General features: G+C 38.9%; 1 protein-coding gene across 2 annotated transcripts; it reads right to left on the reverse strand.

Moving 5' to 3' along the window:
* Window positions 1-1,505: 1,505 nt before the first annotated feature.
* Window positions 1,506-23,325, reverse strand: LOC124381563 (exportin-5). Of its 2 annotated transcripts, XM_046843315.1 has the most exons (33): window positions 23,110-23,325; window positions 22,279-22,400; window positions 22,122-22,194; window positions 21,729-21,866; window positions 21,423-21,605; window positions 20,043-20,069; window positions 19,773-19,958; window positions 19,158-19,234; window positions 18,187-18,283; window positions 18,020-18,103; window positions 17,820-17,945; window positions 17,639-17,729; window positions 16,887-17,015; window positions 16,311-16,426; window positions 15,546-15,701; window positions 15,380-15,421; window positions 14,116-14,205; window positions 13,752-13,951; window positions 12,765-12,864; window positions 12,335-12,516; window positions 11,071-11,171; window positions 10,886-10,982; window positions 9,847-9,983; window positions 9,400-9,497; window positions 8,333-8,379; window positions 7,497-7,600; window positions 7,359-7,418; window positions 5,521-5,618; window positions 4,581-4,688; window positions 4,352-4,489; window positions 3,559-3,723; window positions 3,364-3,429; window positions 1,506-1,779 (listed from the first exon to the last, which is right to left on the reverse strand). In XM_046843315.1, exons 1-33 carry the CDS (start codon window positions 23,209-23,211, stop codon window positions 1,759-1,761), a joined length of 3,561 nt encoding a protein of 1,186 aa, XP_046699271.1. In that variant the 5' UTR covers window positions 23,212-23,325; the 3' UTR covers window positions 1,506-1,758. The 2 variants fall into 2 exon arrangements, with proteins under 2 accessions (XP_046699271.1, XP_046699270.1); XM_046843314.1 differs by lacking the exon at window positions 1,506-1,779 and having other exon boundaries at window positions 2,950-3,429; window positions 23,110-23,324.
* Between the last annotated feature and the right edge of the window lie 1,957 nt (window positions 23,326-25,282).

A 25,282-nucleotide genomic window follows, 5' to 3' on the forward strand; every position in this document is an offset into this window, starting at 1 on the left:
TCTTTGGAGAGTTTTACCTGAGTGTTTCATCTGAATGTTTGGAGAAACAAACTGTCAGGATGACAAAAGTGTGTAAAGCTGTTATTTATGCTGAGGAATGATATTTTTTTTTGGTATATGAAGTATAACATCTGAAAATTTATATATTTGTATGGTCGAAGTGAGTCTTCTTGCCATTAAATGATCTAGATTATTGCAAACAAACAAAAGGAACAGGCACATTTCTCTTAAAAACCATACATGACTAGGTTAAAAAAAAGAAAAGAAAATTAAACAAAAATAATCAATGTTCTCATAAGCAGGAAAAAAACCCAAAACGCATTACATATATGAATGCTTGCGAAATGTTTTTTATAAAATATATATATTTTTTCCTAATTCCTTGGTAGAATTCTGGGTTATTTATGTGACAATTCAAAATTAATACATTGTCTCATAAATGTACAGGTTACGCCTTCAAATATCCATCAAAACAAAGACCTTTTTTTCTCTCCCTTTAGTAATACACCTGCGTTTGTGTATAACATTGCGGTTCAATTCTTTGCAATTTCTTTGTTGAATGTTGGAACAACTGAGCATTAGCGTAAAACACGTTAAAAACTGAACACTTTCCTGAAGGTTTCCTTCAGTCCTGGTGTGAAAGCAAGCAGGTGAAATGTCTCTGATGATGCCGTGGTCTAATCACAGCTAATCTCAGCATGTGGACGTGTTTGTATAACATGCTAGTGTTGGACTCCTGCGCACAGGCTAATTTTTAACTAGCGCACAGCGATATGTCCAAAACACCAGGTCCAATTCCCAACAAGTGCTCAATGAGTTACTGAGAGAAAGTAACAGAACAGCAATACTTAAATACAGAAACCCTCATCAGTGCTGGTGTTTAATTAAGCTTCATTTAACTGCTCTCAGATTTCCCTTTTCTTCTTTCCTTTTTTTTTCCTAAATTGCTTTCCTTCTCTTTGATTCTTTTTCCCTATGCCCTGTTTTTTGGCTCTTCCTTTTTTTCCCCTGTTGTGCATTTCTTCTCTGCCTTTCTTTCCTCTCGGTCATGCATTTCTTCTTCAATTTTTCTTTCCTGTCATGCATTTCCACTTCCTTTTTGTGCTTCTTTTCCCCTTGCTTTTCTTCTCTTTCATTATTTCCATGCCTACTTTTCTTACTTTCTTTCATCCTTCCTTTCTTTCTTTTCAATCACGCATTTCTTCCTTTTTATTTCCTGTCCAGTTTTACCTCTTTCTTTCTCTCTTTCTTTTTCTTTACTATTTTGCATTTATCTGTCTATTATTGTTTTCAACCAGACAGACAGTGTTTACTTTGAGGACTTGTGAGCTCGAGCACAGATATAAGCACGGCCACCGACCATAAGTATTTGGACAGCAACACAAGTTCCATTATTTTCCATAGACGTTTAAGTGGAGCAATTGGATTTTTAAACTTGAACTCGAGGGGTTTAACTGATTATCAGTTTTCAGAGGCTCAAAAGTAAGTAGACCGACTAGCAATGATAAATATAAGAATGATCTTTATTAGTTTTTGAGTCAATGACCTTCATCATTCGATACAATGATTGAGGTCAGAATCAGCTGCTGCACGTTTGTGGGTTCCGGGCGGTTGTGGCCAATTTCGCCTGAAGAAACAGTTGCTTGGCAATATGTTCTGGTCAATTTGTCCAACGAGAAGAAGATTCTTGCCGCAAGCAATTTAAGCTTTCAAACAGGGAAATACCAAGGACCAGGAACAAGAAACTAGAGCTTGGACTCACATAGCAACATCCTGCACCTAAATAGAAAAAAAAAGCATCAGGACACCTGACTTTTTCAGCCATATGTGGTTCTTCCCCACAAGGCTGGACGCACACAATTGTATAGGACGTCTCTGGATGTGGTAGCAGTTAAATGTTCCCTTCACTCAAACTAGGAGACTTAAACGTGTCCCAGCTTGAAAATGCCCCTGTGCACAAAGCCAGCTCTATTAAGATATGCTTTACATGGATTTGAGAGGAAGATCTTGAGTGGTCTGCTAATGAGCTCTGACCACTCCAAAAGGACTGTGGAATGTGGGTGTTCAAAAACCCCATGAATCTCACCATCACATGTCCACAAACTTTTGCACTTCAACATATATTCAATTGGACACCATCTGCCTCCACTGGTGCAAATTCTGCTACAAATATAAAACTATTATTATTTCTATTGAAATAATGACATTCTATTTCTCTTTGTTCTACATATATATTCTATTTTTATTTTGCGACTTTAATATAGAAAAAAAAATTGTTATTCCATTTTATGTAACAGGGTGTTCATAAGCATTTCCCCGCATGTCGTATTCTGTATGATTACGTATGCACCTAATTGTTTGATGTGAACATTAGCTTTGTTACGGTATGTGCTTTTTGAGCATCGCATTCCACATTTAGTCCCAATTTGCTCTTATGATTCCATCCACTCTTCTGGGAAGATGTTCCACTAGATTTTGGAGTGTGTTTGTAAAGATTTTGCTCGTTCGTGCACAGAGACGGGTACTGACTCATGGTGAGGTGAGAAGGCCTGGGATGCAATTCATCCGAAAGATGTTAGGGTTGAGGTCAGAGCTCTATAGCAGGCCACTCAAGATCTTCCAGTCAAATCCATGAATACAAATTTCCATGGAGATAGATTTGTGCACACTGTAATGCTGGTTTAGATCTCCTCTTTGAAGTGAAAGGAAAATGCCATGCTTCCACATCCAAAGACAATCCACACACATCAACTTTGAAGGTAAAATGTTCACTTGCTGCCTAATACTGTAAATCCCACCCACTAACAGGTGCCATGATGAAGAGTTAATCGGTGTTCTTCACTTCACCGCTCATGTTATTCCTGACGGGCGTATAAAAGAGAGGTACAGTGTGATCGTATAAACCTCAGATCAAAAGGTAAAGTAAAACATTTAAAATTTGCACTAATGGACCTTTAAATCTACATTTATTAAAAACATCCAAATAGAAACACGACACATTTTACATACTGCCTCCTGTACAATAACAACTCGCTGCCGTTAGTGTTTCACTGGAAAAAAAAGTTCTAGTGAATGAATAGGATGGAATGTCGCTCTTGAACTTTTTCCCTTGCTTCTCCTTAAACATCCCTTTAATTCCTATGTGGTTCAACATAAAACAATTCATAATCCAATTTATGGGAGAAAAAAAAAAAAAAAAAAAAAAGTTATATCACCCAGCTTGTAGGGCAGGATGTAATAAAGTGTTCAATTAAGGTAAAAAACAAAACAAAACTATCCCTAATGATCGTCGTGTTCAGGTGAAAAGAGAGCGACCAATCCGGTGTTCTCGCTGTTTGCCACCACGTCTTTGTTAGGTTTCACCTTCTTAAAGAGAGAGGGAAGGTTCCGTATGTGGACCTCCTTCTTAAACTGCTGCCCGAGAGGTTTCTGTTCGAGTGGAAGAAACATTAAAAAGATAAGAAAGAAGTCTGTCTTGATTATGTACAGTAAAAAAAAAAAAAAAGAAAAGAAAAAAAAAAGGAATTTCCCCCCCCTTGTGGCCAGTGTTAGTCTTACCCCCACAGCTCCTGCGATGAGCTTCTTAAACTGGTCTTTTCTCTTTTTTTCGCCGATTTTCTGCAACGCGGGGTTGATGGTTTTTTGATCGAACTGCTCGAGCAGGTCAGGCTGGATGTTGGGGATCTGGTTCATGATGGAACGCAGCTCTGCGTATTGAGGCCGCTGTGGTAGAAAGGGGAAAAGCATCCATCTTATACACTTTATAAACAAAGGTTTGTGGACACCTGAGCATGAGATTTTATGCGTTTTTGAACTGTTCACGTTTGCCGTTAAATCAATCTCCTCTCTTCTCAGAAGAGATGTTCTGAGATTTTTTGAATGTGCTTGTGTAGATCTGTGTTCATTTAACTCGGGGTACTGACATAGGGTGCGGTCAGCGTTCCAATTCATCCCAAAGATGTTTAATAGAGTTGAGGTCAGAGTTCGAAAGCAGGAGATCTTCCAATCTGACACACCCAGAGCATATCTTTACAGAGCTGGCTTTGTGCACAGGGGCATTGTCGTGCTGGAACAGGTTTGTGACTCTGCTCAATTCAAAAGAATTTTATTTTATTGCAACCAAAGACGTCCTACACAATTGTCAAGGTTTCTTCCTCATAACATCTAAGGGAGTTTTTCCTTGCCACAGTCACCATGGCTGTTTATCAGGGATAAATACACATCCCTCACCTTAACTGTTAAATTCTTTAAAGCTGCTTTGAGACAATGTCTGTTGTGAAAAACACTATGGAAATAAAGTTGACTTTTAGACCTCACAGAAACCCTGGACTGATATGAAAACAGAAAGTACCAGAGCATCGTAGATGAGCAGGGCGAGCTGCGTTAGTGCGGCGTTGCAGCCCTCGTGCTGGCCGTGCATCTGCAGGCCGCTCAGCACTCTGGTGTACAGCCACGTCACGGCATCCGGGAGCAAATTTGAACCTACAACCTGTGGAAAAATGACGACGACAACAACAAATAAGATAAAAAATCCTCGGGTCTTGGAGTTATGATGAGGAGCTGGCAGTCGTATTTGGTACCTGTCTGAGCAATGTCCAGCAGATAAGCGTAGCGGCTCGCTGACAGTTACTGGTGTCTCTCCATGACAGAGAGTTAAATGAGATCGCCAGCAGATTCATGTAGACGTCCTGAAGATGGGTCGAATGATAAATGTTATAATATTTAAAAAAATAAATAAATAAAATAAAGTTTCAGAAGACATATGATATACGTAGTGTGGAAGTAAAGTGCAATAGTATTAAAAGTTCTGAGAATTAAGAATTGTGCCAAGAATCTTATATCTACACTACAGATCTTTGCCTATTATTTTGCACCCCCAATATATCATTCTATTAGTTATCTTCCATATTTCTATAAAACAATACCTCATGCTAATGTCATATGTAAATATGTAAATATATGTAAACACAGACACTTCTGCACCCACTTGTAAATAATTATAACTTTCAAACGCCTCATTATTTTTTTTTTCTCCTCTTTATATATTGTTTAATATTTCATATTTGCTGTATTTTGCACAAACAGTCACTGACATCTGTACATGCGACAAATATAACTTGAACTTTTTCTGGCGTCGAGTTTCACCGACTTCTCCGTCTTAAAATGTTTTGGAGAAGAACCGCATACGGATGGAAAAGTCCACTATATTTGTCCATACAGTGTGTCAAATCCGATAAAGTTATCTATCCAATAGTGTGCTCCAGAACAAGGAGAAAAATCGGATTTCAAAAAGATATGCATTCAAAATCTACATTCTCTCTTCATAAATCGAGTTTTGCGGTTTGTGGACACCTGAGCATAAGATTTCAATGTCCCTTTGAAAAAATTTTCATTTGATTGTATAGATTTTATCTATTTCTCTTACACGTTTAGAGCCCAATGCATAAATACTGTTTACTTGGTCAGATAAATAAAAAAGTTGAGAACCCAAAACTTCAAAATAATAGAGATTAAATTTACCTCATGTTTAAGGAGACACTTGCCCAGTTCTGTGAGCTCATCTGAAGTATGTGATGTGTTCAGCGGAGTGGAATCGGTTGCCATCATTTCCTCATCCCCTTTTTAAGAGAAAGAGAGAGAGACCTTTTTTTTTTTTTTGCATTTTCTTCTCTTGCCCTGATATACACAGGTCTACAGCTACACTTCTCATGGATAAAATCAGCAAACTTGACGCTATGCTTACTAGCTAAATCTAAAAATCCAAAAAACATCAGCTCAATATGATAAAATAACACAGCTAGTGAATACTAATGGCTGGAATGCAACAGCATTTACAAAGAAACCTTTTTTTTAACGCAGAAAAAAAATGGATCGATCACAAAACTCCAGTCTTTTCCAGACTCAAATATACAATCTTCTGTAAAGATTTATTAAACTTTATTCAACATCTGAAATAATGATTTTAAATTCAAACTATGAAATACGTTACGATTTCTGATGTTTTCCATGGGTTTTACTTTTGAAAACACTTCTGTCCGCGCAGACGTTTTTTTTTTTAGTCGACGGAAATGTAGCTTTTTGAAAACGCTCTCTAAAATGGATCAATCGGAAAAGGCTTCTGGGGGAAAAAACTAATGACGCACAGGATGCGTCCAAAATTTAAAGAAACCCTGGCAATACATTAGGGAAGTCTCTTACACTATTGTGCATGTTATATTTTTAAGATGACCATTTAACTGAGTTTACTGCTAGAAAAACCTCACGCTTTATCTTTCTTACATTACTGCTTTGTTGCAGTAACATTGCAGTAACATATGCATGTAACCTTGGGGTTCATGGGGCCTTACAAGTATACAAACAAAGCTACTGTCTTAAAAAAAAAATAATAAAATAAAAAAAACTTCTGACCAATTAAGTTCAAGAATGGAACACCACTGTAGACCTACAATGTAGATTAGAGGCAGATACTGACATTCTTTATAAAGATAACACTTTACTTTTACATATAATTTGGCTTTAGGTTAACAAAACTTTTATTCCTCTGGGAAAATGTTCCACTAGATTTTGGAGTGTGTTTGTGGAGATTTGTGTTTATTCAGCTACAAGGGTTTTAGTAAAGTCAGGTAGAATCAGAATCAGGTTTATTGGCCAAAGGTCCTGATGTAGGTGAGGTGAAGAGGCCTGGGGTGCAGTGAGCGTTCCAATCCATCCAGGAGCTCTATAGCAGGTTCCTCAAGATCTTACATTCCATTTCATGCAAAGCATCTCATAATGGAGCTTTGTGCACAGGGGTATTGTCATGATGGAACAGGTTTGGGTCTCCTAGTTCAAGCGAAGGAAAATTTCATGCCGCCACATCCAAAGACACCATATACAATTGTGTCTTTAAACTTTGTGGTAACAGTTTGAGGAAAAACCACATATGGCTGGAAAAGTCAGGTGTCCCAATACTTTTGTCCATACACTGGCGTGTTCCAAAACAAGGGGACAATTTCAATTTAAAAAAGATATGTATTCAAAATGTACATTCTCACTTTACCGCTGATACACAGCAACAGTTTTGATGGCCTCGTTCTACACGTCAGCGTTTCTGTCCAATCGAATTCTTACTAGAATCTGCAGTGTCCTGTCTCCAACACGACTACAATGACCTCCACAGGTGCACCCAATAGCCCACAGTACTAACTGTCAAATTATGGCTTAGCGGGGTCTGTGAGGAGAGCTGAACACTCTTCGTTATGGCAAAACGGAGGAGGAGCGACTGGTTAGGCCCCGCCCTGACTTCCTGCTTTAGTGAAAATCAAGTCAACACATTACATGTCTCAATGCATTAGATGAGGAATTTTGGATGAGCTCACCATCAGCATCTTCTCGGTTTGCTCCTGATTCCGGCAGCTTTCTCGATATGCACGAAACACCTGTCGAAACAAGAATTCAGTTCAGGTGTGGTGTTGTGTATTTAAACAAACAAACAAACAAACAAACAAACAACTTACTGAGGAGATCCATGACCTCTCGCGTGACCAAGCGCACTAGCCGATCTTCCAGCATTTCCTGAGACACCTGATTCTCCTCATAAGCCTCGTCGTCATCCGGCCCACTGGGAAAAAAAAAAAAAAAAATTCTCTCTTAATGACCGACGCATACACTATATAGAAAAAGGTTTGTGGACACCTGACTATACAATGGGTATGTACTTTCTGAACATCCCATTCCACATTTAGTGCCTATTAGCTGTTATAATAACCTCCTTGGTTTAAAGAAGGCAGATAGTTTGGATAGAGAACAGTAGTTTGGAGATGGATGATCCACTGTGGCGACCCCCTAACGGAGCAGCCGGAAAAAGAAGCAGCAGCAGTTAAAATATCCTCCACTATTCTGGGAAGACATTTCACCAGATTTTGGAGTGTGCTTGTAAAGATTTGCACTCATTTAACCAATTAGTAGCGTCAGGTATCAGTGTATCAGGAGGACTGGTGTGCAGTCAGAGATCCAATTCATCCCAAAGATGTTGAGGTCAGGGCTCTATAGCAGGCCACTCAAGATCTTCCACTCCAACCCATGTAAACTATATCTTCTGCAAGTTTTGGGTCTCAAAGTTCATGTGAAGGGGAAATGTAACACTTTTGTCCATATTGTGTATATACATTGAAAATGCCTAATATACAGTCGTATATTTGAAAATAGGGCTTGCAGGGGTCTTAATAAAGGAACGACAACATGACAACCGTCAGTAGTTCCTGATTTATATTTAATTGACTTTTTTTTTTTTATTGATGATAAAATGTGTAGCGGATCTTCAAGACGGATATCAAGGAACGCAGTCGCTCACCATACGCTCGTCCTCTGGTTGATGATCTGCCAGCGGAGGTTCAGTCTCTGTAACCGGCAACACAAACATTGAATTCTTAACAGGATTGCTAATTTTTTTTAGTATCAATGTCCGATTCTTTTGAGTCATCAACTATAATATTCTCTTCATGTTTTACTTTTGCAGTCCGTCAGAGAAAACAAAAAGAAGGAATTAAGGAAGCAGGGTTTCTGCAGGTTTTACAAAATCAAATTTACGACTTTTTAAGAACTTTTTAAGACCATTAAGAATTTAATTCTATCGGACATCATCAAAAATGCACACACAAATACGCTGTTAGTGACTGGCCTTAATCGAGCCCTGAATTTAGTCAAAATCAAGTATCGGCAAACTTGCACTTGCCCTGTAGCTAAAAAATCTAATCTGTTTTACGTCTGTGGTAAAATCCGACAAACATACGCACCAGCAACATAAAAGCTGATTGGCTGTTGAGTGCTGGTCACATTTGTTGTCGTAATACAGTGAATTATTATTTAGAATGCGTTACATGGACATAAGACTGGTTCTAACCATTTTAAGACCAAAAACAGCGAATTGAAGACTTGGGTCTTAAAATTTACAATTTAGATTTGAACATTTTTACATTTTTGTAACAAATATTAATAATAATATTATATATAGAAGCTGCGAGTGGCTCGAAAGTTTGGAGTAACATTTCCAAACTTGTACTAATAAATTACATTAAAATGTTCGAAAAACTATTCTATTATTGTATTATTCATTCAAAGTAGTAAATAAAACATTTGACAAGTAATTCACAATTTTTGTTGAATTTACAGTACAGTACATGTACAATTCCCCTTGAAAAAGGAACCATCAAAACCTTGTGATTGTGTCATACAACGTAACTCCGCGAGTATCGAGGTTGCACTGTATATATAAAATAAAAAAATATTAGACTTATTTATAGTTATACTTTATATATACTTTTTTTTTTACATGTTGGACAGTCATTACAAGCACTACACTACATTTGGTACTCTGCATAAATGTGTGTGTAAAAAATCTAATTTGTTTCGAAGTTTTACCTGCAGCAGATGACACAACAGAAGGCGGAGCAGTGGACAGAGAAGAGTCTCGTAATATTCGGGAGGACAGGACGTGACCAGCGGTTTCATGAACACCCGTGATCACGGATTCCGTTAAGGCGAAACCCCAGAGTGAGTGTTATAGCAGCATTATAATCACTAAAACATGAGTCGGTTCATAAAGACTCTTTAACTGTAGATGATTGTTAATAAATAAGGTGTACTTTTAAAATTTTAAAGCCTTAAATGTTTCCCTTTTATTGAATCTTAAATATAAATTTTTTACTGACAGATTCAAATCTAAACATGAAACCTTTGGGATGAACGTGAACGCTGACTGCATCCCCTCCTCATCCTACAATGTTGACTTCTAGTAAAGTTACTGTGTTTAAAGATGAAGGTGCAGAACATCGATGTTGAAATGACATTTGAGGTCTTAAAGGATATGAAGCATAGGGCGAAGTCTATGGTCAGGAACGTGCTCCAGGTGGAGGAAGGCCGAGCCGGCCAACTGTTCGGCCAGACCCTCTATGGTATAAAAGTCCTGCAGCAGGGCCGGGCCGGCGTGACCGAGCACATGGTAACTGGGAGAGAGGGAGAGAAGAAGAAGAGTGAGACTGAGGATAATAAAGAGATGTCGTGACTGGATTTAAAAACTGGATCCCCTGTTCACCTTCTCCTCTGATTTTCTACTGAGGAAATCTTTTACAGCGGCTTTACATAAACGCCTCAACCGATGCATTATTTTTAACCTTTCAACCATTCCTTCCTTCCTTCCTTCCTCACTTACTCACTCACTCTCACACACTTTCTCTCGCATTCTCCTCATCTCGCTCTTTCTCTATCCATCTCACACTTTTTCTTACACTTATTCTCTCACACTCACTTTCCATCTCACTCTCTCTCACACACTCACGTTCCATCTCACTCTCTCTATCCATCTAACACTTTATTGCTTTCCATCTCACTTTATTTCTTTCTCTCCACCTTAAACTTTCTAGCTTCAACTCTCCATCTCTCTCATCACACTTTCTGGCTCTATCTCTCCATGTCACATCTCAGTTACTTGTTTCATCTCTACCTTATACTTTCTTTCAAGTCAAGTTTATTTCCATAGCGCTTTTCACAACAGACATTGTCTCAAAACAGATTTACAGAATTTAACAGTTAAAGGCAAGGAAAAACTCCATGTTATGAGGAAGAAACCTTAAGAGGAACCAGACTCAAAAGGGAACCTCATCCTCATTTGGATGATATTAAGACTGTGATTGTAAATCTTTAAACAATACAGAACTTTCATTGTCTCACATGCACATGCTTTCTTTTTTACACACACACACACACACACACACACACACACACACACACACACACACACACACACACACACACACACACACACACACACACACACACCAAACAGAGCAGAAGGCACTTTTGAAATAAAAAACTATTAGTGTGAGGATGCATGTTCAGATTTTCTTACCAGTTGTCGTAGAGGGTGCAGAAGAAGCCTTGTAACCGCTCTAGTGAGCTTCTATACACTGGAGAGTCGTACATGTCCAGCAGCGGCTGAGTGATTCCTTTGTGAAAACGGCAAAAACCTTTATGAAATTATATTTAAAACAACATCTATAAATCAACATTATCACTTAGGCAGCACCCATGTACCTAAAATGAGATTCTTCTCCACGTCCATGACATCATAGACTCGGCTGAAGGTCTCGCTGAGTCGAGCTAGATTCTCTGGTAGAAATAAGCTGTTGTGGGTCCTGAAAGAAGAATTCGGTAAGTCACTGGAGTTAACTTTATGCAATAAATGGCACTCGTATCAATGATTTCAGGTGATTTGAGCATGGAATAGTAACCGTTCGAATGCCTACAGAGTTGACTGATAGATTTGAATTTAATTTGACCAAAAGTTATATTTTCAGATACCGATGGCTTGGTTGGATCGCTGATAACCGATTAAGCAACAGAATGTTTTTTAAAAGGATACTTCATTTAAAAACAAAACAAAAAAAAATCTAACAAAGCACTGAATCATGAAAATGTGCTACTAAATATAAATATGACTTGTATTAATAAACATTAAATAAAATAAACATGCATTCAAACTGAAACAAACAAAAAAAACCAAACACTCAAAATAATTAAAAACAATTGACAATTGTTTAAGGCTCCTCAAATAAACAGCATGTGGCATGGCATTAATGATTCACCTCTAGAGGCTGCTCTCGTACTGTATTATGCAACCCGGAAAAACTATGTATGTTGATTAACCGTGAAATCGATGAATTGGTCAACCTCTACCAGAGATACACTGTTCTAGTTACATAAACATCTAACAACAATGTATAAGGACAAGCGCATTGGTATAAAACTGGCGTCTGAAACTACTGTCTGTGCTGCTGTTCTAGAAAATGCATCGGTATCTTGATTCGGGCCAATCACAAACAAGAATTTTGTTTAGTTTCCAAAGCTTGTTATTTTAAACTGAAACAAAGAAAACATTATACATTGCGTTTACTGTTTATTGACGTATATATTCTTATTTATATATTTGTATTTGGATATAATATGGAAATTAAATGTACTTAATGGGTTTAGTTTTCACAGATTGCAGTTTCAGCAATAAAAATGTAAATAAAATAAAAAACACATAGAAAAAACAGTTACCTGTTCATTTTAAGAGACCTGCCTTATTTTTTCTTTTATATAATTAGTGTAGCTCTTTAATAAAGAAAACTTCTTATACTTCAAATACGTCTTACCTGAATACTCGATTAATTGACGGAATAATCGGTACAACAATACTCGGTTACTAAAATAATTGACAGCTGCTTGTTAGCTTTTGCCCATTTGGTGTTAAAATCAACCGGACACCTACAAATCAAGATCATCATCAATTTCTGATCAGCAGATGACATCGTACCTGATGAGGGTGAGCAGATTTGGAAGCAGAGCCAGGAGGGGCTCTGAGGCAGGGTTTCTGTAGATCGGTGCTCCAGCTGGAGTGTAGCCCACTACAAAACCCCCGGCTTTGGCTTCCTCGACATCCGTAGGACAGTGTGCTCGCTTCACCACGCCCAGGATGGTATACACACAAAAACTAATCTGCACATGAAAAACCTTCAGTTAGTCCCTTTGGAATGGAAATCCAAAGTGTAATGGTTAGTAAAAAATATTAATTACCTCAGGACAATACAGGAACCACAAATATAAAGCTACAGTATAAACCAATTACAATAATAAAAAAGATACACTTCAAATTACCTCACAATACAGTTTTCTACATTAATTTAGGAATCATATAATCTTAAAAAAGTATTACTCAGAATATAATACTGAGGCAATGTATTTACCCTTGACCTGTTGATTCCCATCTGATCCTCAGTGCCGGGTTGAGGGTTGACCTGATCGGCGCCAATAAACGTAATGAAGCTGGCTGGATCTGATAATACGCTGCGCCGAAGAGTCAATAAATAAAAAAATTATAAAAAATGAACTCAACACTAAATATTAATAAATAAAAATTCATATCCTGGAACCAATTTTTGATTGTCATAGATAAAAGCACAAATTAATTCAAGAATAAGGTTAAATCATTATGTTTTGCATCCTTTAATAATTGGTAAGTTGTGGTGGACAGCCTACAACAGTAGAGGTTGTGCCATGATGTTCGAAATAATGGATTTTTTGGAGCTCTGTGAGACTTTCAATGCTGAAGAATCATTTTCAAAACCACACCTCTGCTCCAGAGAGTCATGACAATGAGGAACCTTTAATGCATTCTGCTTAGGTTGCAACTTGAAAATGTAAAAAAGCTAAAAACAAACACTTGCCAAAAGTATTGGGACACCTGACATTTCCTGCCATATGTGGTTCTTCTGCAAACTGTTACCACAAAGCTGGAGGTATTCAATTGTACAGGATGTCTTTAGATGCTATGTACTAATTTTGCGTTCACTCGAAACCAAAACCTGTTCCAGCAGGGCAACGCCCCTGTACACAAAACGGTCTGCTTTATATGGGTTAGAGTGGAAGATCTCCTGCTGTAAAGCTCTGATCTTAACCCTACTGGGATAAATGTGAACTCTTGACTGCACCCCAGGCTTCAATCAGTACCTGTCTTTACTAACACCCTTGTAGCTGATGAACACTAATATCCATAAGCACCCTCCAAAATCTAGTGGAACATCTTCCCAGGAGAGTGGAGGGATTTATAAGAGCAAATAAGGACTAACTGTGGAATGCGATGCTCAGAAAGCACATACCATACCACACGTCCACGTGTCCCCATAAATTTTTTCAATATAGTGTATGCAAACCAATGTATTTCTATATTGCACCTGCGCATCTCCTCCGAGAGCCAGCGTGCCGTCACGGCGCCCATGAGCTCCACTAAGAAGGCCTTCTGCTTGCTGTAGTCCTTAAACTGGTTGCTGATCAGCACCAGCGCCTCCATGAGTGCACACTTCTCCATCTGGGTTAGCAGCAGCTCGTTGATGAACAGCTCCTTCACGCGAGTGTAGAGCAGGTCAAAGGATGGCTATATAGAACAAATACGCTGTTAAGTCGTAGCGTTTTATTTCTCGTCGCATTGATCTCCCTAAATATTCTCACTGTTTTTAAAAGAGGAATATAATGAAAAAATATAAAAGCTTGTATTATCAGCAAAATGATCCAGTTTGGCTACACGTCCATGATACACACCAGGATAAACTCTGGATAATCTCGACACATCTTGATGATGGAGGAGCAGGCGTGTCTTCTGACGTTCTTCACCGCTCGGGTTCGAGGAGCCTGAAATTCAGCATGTCGTTAAGTGTATGCATCACACATTCGGACCCCTTTTTAACAATTTATTTCTTGACTTTATATACACACACACACACCTACACACACACACACATATATATACACTCTCTCTCTCTCTCTCTCTCTCTCTCTCTCTCTCTCTCTCTCTCTCTCTATATATATATATATATATATATATATATATATATATATATATATATATATATATATATATATATATATATATATATATATATATATATTTCATAAAAGAATGAGGAAAATAAGACATGCATTCGAAATGCTTCTCGCCTCGACATGGATTTTTGCCGATAGTTCCAGCAACTAGGGTTGCAAAATTTGCGGTAACTTTCCAGAAACATCTGGGGGAATTTTGGAAATATTCCAGGAATTTACAAAAATTTATGGGAATGTATTCGAAATTTAGGTTTATGACTAAACGTTTTGTTTAGGTCATAAGCAGACATGCATGCATATTAATACAGATTTAAAAGAAAATTACTTTTGACATTTGTTAGTATATGTACAATAGCTTACACACAGCACAAGGACGTTTTAAACAAATGTATATAATATTTATGTAATTTACGTGAATACTTGCCACGATGGACAATTTTTGACATTATTTTGTGTGCTGGATACATGAACTGATGTGTGTGTTATGTTATGGAGGAAAGCACAGTGCAGGTAGGGGCGGGGCCTCAGTGGCCCCGCAGTAAGTGTGCTGTGTGCATGTGATTGATAAAGGTGCAGGTAAAAATTCTACTGAAACTGCATTAAATCTGGTTCTTTTGAAGAAAATCAACCTGCAAGATTTTTTTTTCAACTGCATTTAAGTTCCCTGGTATTGGCGAACCTGCAATTTGGAAAATTCCCAATTCATTCCTATTCATTCCCATATATTCCTGTTATTTCCCATGGAAATTTCCCATTGGTGTCAATCGGCAAAACCGCTGAATTGGTCATCCTCTACTATACAGGGCTTCTTTTATTTAGTAATACACACTGTACACACTAAGTACACTGTGATAATCAGCATAAAAATAGTGTGTCATGGTATACAGACAGACAGTCAGTAGTATACAGTCAGATTTAGGAAATCATGTAAATACTGTAAGATGAATTGGATATTGGCCAGTAAGTCAAACAAAACTCTTACCTTGCTTTCTTCTACCACTTCGAATGTGATGGCAGGAAACAGCTTTAATTAATGAAGAAGAAAAAAAAATTAAAATGTGTAAATAATAGGAAGAAATATACTTTGGGCATCAGTATAAATGGGTGAAGTGCTTTTGAAAGCACTGAAGCACAAGGAATGGTCTTACCTTAAAGAACACTTGTGGTAGAAGTTCTGGGCGATGCAAGACAAAGGGGAAGAAGGTGGACAGGTTGGTGAGTACGCAGGACAAAACGACAGGATCTCGCGTCTCGTAGCTCACTACGGCTTGTAGCAGCTCCATGCCTTGATCGACAGGCAACTTCTAGGAGGTTGGGTAAGCAGGAATCATGACTTTAAAAGGGATTCAATAGTGATTTGTAGTTTCATTCATGATGATCGGTTGATTAACCGATTATCGGCAAGTATGATCCAACCTAGCTATCGGTGTCCAGACTGATAGATTTTAAAATGGATACTGGATAAAAAAAAAGTATACAAACAGCACATGGCGTCTGTGATTCGCCCCTAGAGGCCACTCTTGTAAAAACAGCAGGTGGATTTGGATGCTCAAAAAGGACCAATCTTATGATCAGGTGTCCACAAACTTTTGTCCAAATAGTGTGTGAAAGTAGATGACCAGTAGGTGGCAGTGGGATATAATTAACCTACATCTTTTGAGAGACTTATTCTGAATTTTCTTTTAAAAATCCATCAACTGTCCTGAACTTTCCTGGACCCAGGAAACCCAAAGATTTGAAACTTTGGACACATGGTTCCAAAACAATTATGACTATAAAACCTAATTCCCCTAGGGAGAAAAAAATATATCAATGATTCTTGGACCCCTAATTATTCCATAACACAAGCCACAATTAAAGCGATTAGAAATGTTCATGATGGTGTGTCAATTAATTGGAGATGAAAGTGTTACCTCTTTCTCCAGGACTTTGAAAAGTTGGCCCATCACACTCTCTGTGAAAAAGGTCATGGCCTCCCACTGCACAGCGGTGGGCGAAAACGTCGAGCACGTCCCTTCACCTGGTTTAGCTTTGTACAAGACAAGATCATGGATTAGTTTCTCTGTATATGTCCTCAGGCGAAGCATCGTGTGGCCGGACAACATTGTCTCTTAATTATTCTGCCGTAGAGGCAACGACAATGTACCTGAGTGGCGAAATTATGAAAAGTCTCGATACGTCAATTTAAGCAACATTTGAATCATCTTTAAATGAAAATTCTAATTCATTGAAGAAGTAAAAAAATCGCTTGAGCTAATAACAAATTCTGATCTGACTTAAAACAGACCAAGCTTTCCCTATATCATGCCTGATCAATCATTATGCAACTTATGGAGACCTTCTTGTCTTTACTTCTCTGAAATCTATTATAAAACTGATCATGATAAATACATCAATAAATAAATAAATACCAACATATAAGTCACATGCTGGACTCAAAATTGCAATAAATTGCAACAATTACCCCACAAGCAGGGTTTGAAACTCACACAGAGCGTTTCCGCTGTTAGAGGGCGAGTTGATCTGATACTTTAACCATTCGGCAGCAATCTGGAAGGCTTCAAGGGGCGCGATCTTACAGGAATGACGAATAACGTCACCCTGCTGGGCCCGGAAAGCTGTCAGAGAAAAGATTGTTTCCTTCATTAAAAAGAGCACCATTTAATCTGTAGATCATTATCTACAGCTGAAAACAGGGTTCCTACATATTTTTCATTGCAAAACTCTAGACTTTTCCAGACTCAAATATACAGACTTCCCTAAAGATTTTTAAGACCATATTTAACATCTGGAATGATGAGCAAGCATTACGCGCGTTACAGTACAATCTCCGAAAGTGTGTCAGAATCAAAATCTCTGATGTTTTCCACGTGTTAACTGTCATGGAAACTTCTGCCTCACAGGGTAACAACCTCACAGCTAGTAATTGGGTGTAGATATATTTATATCTATTTTATTCGCTTTTCGTCGTCGCAACGTTTCAGAAACCCGGAAAGTAAATAAACAGCAGGCGGAAAAGGTGCTTGTCGAAGCCGAACAGGGACACGAGCGTTTCCAGACGTTACAGTGAGGACGAGGGACTTTCGGAAAACGGCTGAAAACGATTTAAACTATTAAAATTTTTGTAAAATCCAGAGCTACTACATATATACAGTATTAAATACTTAAATAATTTTTAAAATATATCTGAATACTGTGTGTGTCCCTACTGCACCAACACCCCCCCGCGAAATCCTCTTACAGTGAAAGAAAGCGTTGAAGTCCTCGTCGCTGTCGAAGTCCACGCGGGCGTAATCGCAAGTCGGGCTGTCGTTCTTCGACGGGAATCCCGTCTGCGAAACGGACAAAAACATGAATCGTTACGCCACAGAAGACTTTTTGGAAATGAAGAGCTGGAGGATTGATTTTCGGTTTCCACTCACCTTCACGAGGTTGGTCATGGTCGCATTTAAATATTTAACCGTCATCTGTGTAATAACGGGCTCCTTCGATAAAACCTCATGTCTGAACATGTTTCCCCAGGTGGTCTGAGTGCAAGATCTGAGGAACTGTTCGCACAGCACAATTAGATCCACGAGTCGGTTCGGCTCGAAAGCGTGTGGAGGCGCGGTGTGGTTTTTACCTGACTGGGGTGAGTAGTGAAGGCCAGGAATGCTTCCAAGTATTTACTCAGGTTGGCTGGAACCTCTACTTCTGCAGGCGAGCCCTACGGCATGATCATCAGTTCCCATGTTAATGCTATACATACATATTGGAAACCATGCGAGGTCATATAAAGGACATGCTTACCACCAAGGCACAGAGCTGACTGCCAAGAGCACAGAGCACTTGACATAACCTCTTCAGGAAAGTGTATCTCGTCTCGCTGAGCCCCACTTCCGCTGACCTGCGGCGAGAACGATAACGGTTCATTGATCAAATCAATAAATTGCAGCATATTGAAGACAATCCCAATGCTGATGTCTTTTACGTGGAACGGCTCTATTATGTGCTCGATCTGTGGTGCTTATTAGGGGTGGAACTGTACACGCGGAAAATAGTTACAATCCGAGTTCCCTCACACACGTGCGAAACGGCTGCCACTTCCTGTCATAGTTTTTACAAAGGTTTAGCGATATGGATTCTTTTTCGTTTTGTGTCCAGATTCAAGAATTTTCTTAAAAGGAGAAAATCCTGAAACTTTCACATATCGAGGGAGTGAATGAATAAAGAATGACAGTAAATAAGTATATATAATAAATAAGTATACTAAAATAAGTAGAACATTAAATTACAGAAAATTAAATATTAAATGTAAAAAAAATGTAAGAAAATTAAAAAAATACAAAATACACTCACTTCTTAACACCGAGATCAGTGTTTATACACTATAATCTGCATTACACAAATGGGGTCTGACTAACGTTAACGACTTAAAATAAATAGATTAAAATTATTTAAATCCATTTATTGTAATTATTTAATAAATAAAATAAAATAAAAGAATTGCATTCATTTAATTTCTTCTGTTTCATTTTTAGATATAATTTTTTTTATTTGAATCAAGCAGGCAATTTATTGAACACTGTTTTAAATATGTAAACTGCTGATGTTCACAAATATTAATAATAATAAACTGTTAATAAAAAATAAATAAATTAAAAAGAAGCAATTTTATGTTTTGCATTTCTTGACTTAAAAACCGAGGAACCGTGAGTTTTGTGTACCGTAGTCACGCCCCCTAGTTGACATGGATTTTAATGTCGTAAATGAGGACTTACTGGGCGGCCGAAAGAATGTAGTGCATGGCCACGTCTTTAAAGAGCACCATGAAGGGCTTCCTGTCTTCCAGTTTCCCCTGGAAAACAAAACAAAAAAACAAAAGCAATTAATTAATTAAAAAAAAAAAAAACGACAACAAACAGTTAACATACATCACACCATGGCGTGAATGAATACTCTATTCTGATTGGCTGAATGCTAGTTCCTGGTTTCTCCTGTTTTAAATAAATCGGATCTCTCTCGCTCTCTCTTGCACTCGTTCTCTAATTACTAAAGGGTGGCAGCTGGGCTTTACCAGGGCTTGAACTCCCCAAACTTCTGATCCGTAACCCAGAGCCCTTAACCACTGACGTCCCCAAATAACTCATTTATTTACATTTTATTGACTTTCATGGTCTGCAGGATGTTTTATTAAATAAATGATTCATCATAATATTAATAATAAATGAATCAGTCATTGTTTCCCTTTTCTCTCTATTACTGGATGGTCTGCGCTACACCGTTTTCATGCTTTGCCTCAGGTGGTCATTTCGAATTTTACTATGGAACAAAACTTTACACTATACAGGTGAGGTGTTTCTGATCTTGTCTCAGGAGACAATGGAGCCACTCACTTTCCTGCTGACTGCAATGAGCAAACACTCAGCAGCCTCCAGCCGAAGCTCTGGTTCACTCAGAAGAAGGCAGAGGATCTCCAGTAAATGACAGCTGTTGTTTGTGATGTGAACCAGGGCGACCCAGTCGATGTAGCCGGCCAGAGTGTTCAGGGTGGTCACGCTGACTCGACAGTGAGCTTTGGCCTGATAAAAGTGCAAATCATTTTATTCCAAACGTAATTGTTCCTCTGTAATTGATGAATCAGTGATGAGAGAGTCTGGGTTTACCTTTAACTCCTGTCCTGGATTTATTTTCTGAGGGGGAAAAAAAAATGATTTAAAAGTTGAGGAAGAATAAATGGACAAACTTGAGTTAAGTCTCATTTCTACTAAATGCAGACAAGTTAGAAGGTGAAATAAATTCTGGGCATGTGTTACACCCTGCTATCAGCCGCCATTGTATTCTTACAGACACAAACTGCATCGATATTCTGGTTATAAATCCGGCTGTTGCGGCAGCTCGCGTTCAAAAAACCTGAGTGTGTTCAGTCTGAATATTTCAATTATTTACTTTATGGAAAGTTAAAGTGTTTATTAAATATTTTGTGTAGAAGTAACTTGAAAATTATATTGGAGTTGCATAATGTTGTAATAGTGACCCCTACAGGTGAACAGTGTGTAGTGTTATTTAAGACCCGTTGTGTCGTCCAGCTAGCTGTGTGAATACTATAAGCACTAGGAGATGCACGCTGAATAAAAAGTTAGGAATTGTATAATTGTTTAGAAGATTATTTACATAAAATATTTTGATGTTTCCTGGTTGGAAGGCGCAATTTTGTTTCCGTCCGTCCGTCTATCCATTCATCAATCCATCCATCCACCCATCAATCGATTCATCCATCCATCCACCCATCAATCTATTTATCCATCCATCCACCCATCAATCAATCCATCCATCCACCCATCAATCGATTCATCCATCCATCCACCCATCAATCTATTTATCCATCCATCCACCCATCAATCAATCCATCCATCCACCCATCAATCGATTCATCCATCCATCCACCCATCAATCTATTCATCCATCCATCCACCCATCAATCTATTCATCCACCCATCCACCCATCCATCCATCCATCCATCTATCCATCCACCCATCTATCTATCCATCCATCCATCCATCCATCTATCAATCAATCCATCTATCCACCCATCCATCTATCCACCCATCCATCTATTTATCCACCCATCCATCTATTCATCCATCCATCCACCCATCAATCTATTAATCCATCCATCCATCCATCCATCAATCTATCCACCCATCCATCTATCTATCTATTCACCCATCCATCCATCTATTTATCCACCCATCCATCCATCCATCTATTTATCCACCCATCCATCTATCCATCTATCCAGCCACCCATCATTAATAAACTAATTTCTGGACATCAAACTCATATTATGCATCTAAAAGTAGTTGCGTGTTTTCAGTTTTGTGGTGAAAATGGTGGTGTTTATGGTGTTTACTGTTTTGAGTCGACCCTCACAAAAAAAAGTGATTAAACTTTGTTGACGTGCGCTTCTTTTGCAATCAGAGGAAGAAGTTCAGGAACCGCTAGACCCGTTTAGCTGGACTATAGCGCTAGACTGAACCCGTACCAGTTTCCTGTACTCGTCGACGTGCTGCTGCAGGATGTTCAGAAGGAAACTGAAGATGCCGTCCATGTTCTGCGTCAGCGTGTGCTGGATGTCTCTGCGCCTCTGCTGAGGAAGAGTCTGGAACGTGATCACGTCCTCGGCCAGCCGCAGCAGGATCAGCATCACCAGCTCAGTCTGAGTGTCCTGATATGTGACAAAAAAAAATTTGTTCAAGAGCGGAAAAGTTCACACGTCGACGTTGTATTTTTTATTTTTTGGAGGAACAGCATCGTGAACCGCTGTTCAAAAAAATAATCTATCGAGTACCCCGAAGGTAGTGAGCGTTTCCATCTCTTTCAGCATATCTGGCCACTGCTGAGGCCACTCTCTCTTGATCATCTCCACAACAATCCTCGACAGAGCGTCTTTAATGTGACTCTCCTCCTCCAAGATGGGAAACGTTCCCTGAGGAAACACACGCAAGACATCGGATATAAAACTCCAGCACGTCTACCGGGGAACGGGGCTCATAAAGACGTCGCAACAACAAGGTTGCCAGATTGTGCAATGGTTGGGAAAAGTTATACAAAGCAGAGGCAGCGAGGATACAGCCCCTCTGGAGCAGAGCGTGTTGCTTGAACCCATAATAAACATAATGGTTATACCCATAATATTATTACTAGCTGAACAGTTTTGCTTAGACGTTGTCGTATCACTCACGTTAGTCAGCATCTCCATGGCGCAGTCTTTCAAATGAACTTTCTCGTGCTGTTCCATGTTGTTCCACTGAAACCTGGTGACACAACAATCGAACATGACGTCGGCTTATTTACCTAAACACAGATCTTCGCTCCACGGTGCAGATTTAAAGTCTTACTTGATAACGTGCTCCAGAATTTGTAGACCAAAATGTCTCACCACCGCCGGCTGCGATTTGTCTGCTAGCTGAAGGCCACATGGTATGCAATAAGGACATTTTTCCTTGAATTCCTCGCAAAACTGAAAACACAAAACAAGATTCCCTGCAATGGAACAGTGCTTCCAGAATATCGTTCCACAATTTAACACACACAAAAATTTTCTCTTTTTTTTTTTTTACGGAATGTTTTTTTTTTCGTCTCAAACATTTTTGCCACAAAAATGTTATAATAAATATTAATTTGACTTTTTTGTTTTGTTTTAAAACATTGATGAACACCGTGAAACCGTGATATTTTTACACGAGAGAATCATATCGGGAAGATCTCAAATCGTACCACCTCTACCATACAGCGGAGCGGGCAAGCCCAGGCCGTAACCCAAACGGCCACAGGTTTTAATTGAAGTGCACTTCGTAGGTCGCATGTATTGCCCTTTCTGTCGGTATAATAGTGCACTGGGGGAGGGAGAAATATTCCGTTTAGGACGCGCCCACAGGCAGAGCTGGAGATAGCTAACAAAACGTGTTGTACAGTCATAAATCCGCTCAGTTAGCTGCGTAGCTGAGGAGCGATAGGTCGGTGAAACGGTATAACGCTGTAATACACCGTTATTATTAAAAAAATAACACGTGTATATATAATTTTTTCATTCCATTTTATTCGACGAGCTGTGCCTAATTAATCTTAGTTAGCTTTGTCCAGACAGCGGCTCAGAAGCCTTCAGCTCGCCGGATAGCAAGACGCTTTTAACATTAGAGCTAATGGCTTCTCCTCCTCTTCTCTGGTACCTTCAGAGCCTCCAGGCGGTACCGCTGATTGGATTCCGCGTCCATCATGACGGTCACAGCCTTGACGAGCTGCTCGCACATCGCGCCCACTGACTCGGCCATGCCTGATCCCCGCGCTTATCCGCCTAGCTGCACGCGCTTTAACCCAGCGCTCTGACCGAGCTGCCGTGCAACAGTGTGCATGCAGCTGCGGCGACCCCCCGCGGAATCATGGGAAATGGAGTTCTCTGTGTGCGCCGCCATTATGATTGGATAGATAGATAGATAGATAGATAGATAGATAGATAGATAGATAGATAGATAGACGCCATTATGATTGAATGAATAGATAGATAGATAGATAGATAGATAGATAGATAGATAGATAGATAGATAGATAGATAGATAGATAATTCCACATTTAGTTTCTTATTTGCAGTTATAATAAACTCCTTTTTGAGCAGATTTTTTTCTCATTCAGGCTTAAATAAAGTCATCCACTGACTGTAAACCAGTGTTTAATGTGGAGGTTGGACTGCAACAAGGATCGGCTCTGAGCCCTTTCCTGTTTGCAGTGGTGATGGACAGGTTGACGGAGGAGGTCAGACAGGAGTCGCTGTGGACTATGATGTTTGCGGATGATATTGTGCTTTGTGTTAAGAGTAGGGAGCAGGTTGAGAAGAGCCTGGAGAGGTGGAGGTACACGCTGGAGAGAAGTGGAATGAAAGTCAGTAGGAGTAAGACAGAATACATGTGTGTGAATGAGAGGGAGGGCAGTGGAGTGGTGTGGTTGCAGGGAGAAGAGGTGGAGAAGGTGGAGGAGTTCAGGTACCTGGGGTCAACAGTGTAAAGTAATGAAGAGTGTAAAGAAAAGAGTGCAGGCAGGGTGGAGTGGGTAGAGTGATAGCAGGAGTGATTTGTGATAGAAGAGTATCTGTGAAAGGGAAAGTTTACAGGACTGTGGTGAGACCTGAGATGTTGTATGGTTTAGAGACAGTGGCATTGAGTAAAAGACAGGAGGTGGAGCTGGAGGTAGCAGAGCTGAAGATGGTGAGGTTTTCGTTGGGAGTGACGAGGATGGACAGGATTAGAAATGAGTTTATTGCAGGGACAGAACATGTAGGATGTTTTGGAGACAAGGTGAGGGAGGCGCGATTGAGATGGTTTGGACATGCGAAGAGGAGGGATATGGGGTATATCGGTAAGAGAATTTTGAGGATGGAGCCACCAGGAAGGAGGAAAAGAGGAAGACCAAGGAGGAGGTTTATGGATGTGGTGAGGGAAGACATGCAGGTAGTTGGGGTGAAAGAGGCAGATGTAGAGGACAGGGGGGTATGGAGATGGATGATCCGCTGTGGCGACCCCTAATGGAAGAAGCCGAATGAGGAAGAAGACTGTAATCTCATGTAAAGCATGTCTTCATGAAGCTGGCTTTGTGAAGGGTGAAGGGAGAAGAATCATTCTAACACATCCACAGACGTCTTATACTATTGTGTACCTCCAACTTTTTTTTAGTTATATTTAGTTACATATTGCTGTATAAGTCTGGTGTCCCAATACTTTTTTTTCTGTTTACTGTCGAAGACTGAGGAATAGAAAAATAGGTTTTTAGCGGTTACCGCATGGTGGCGCACGTGCTCCACACACACACACACACACACACACACACACACACACACACACACACACACACACACACACACTCTGTCTTCATTCATAAATGTTTTATATTTGGTTGTGACAAATTTTATTTTACTTACAAATATATTAAAAATTCGTATTATTCATAATAATATGTTGATCTGGAAAAACATCAAAACATTATCTTTATAACTATTTGTGAATATTTTGTCTCTTTATTTGTATTATGATTAGTATTAACAGTAATGTTTATATTTTTATTTGATGTTAAATTAAGATAATATAATTCATGTTTATTGTGTATTAAAAAACAGCAATTTTCTCTCTCTCACACACAAACACACACACACACACACACACACACACACACACACACATATATATATATATATATATATATATATATATATATATATATATATATACACTTACACTCCTGTTACTTCGATATTAAACAAATATTTTTTGTTATTAAAAAATAAACCCTAAATGTAGTATAATACACATATATTTATTTCTATATTTAACATTTGTTTGTTTTGTTGTTTGATTC

This window comes from Silurus meridionalis, chromosome 28 (genome assembly GCF_014805685.1).
Source record: "Silurus meridionalis isolate SWU-2019-XX chromosome 28, ASM1480568v1, whole genome shotgun sequence".
In the NCBI taxonomy this organism is placed as follows: Eukaryota; Metazoa; Chordata; class Actinopteri; order Siluriformes; family Siluridae; genus Silurus; species Silurus meridionalis.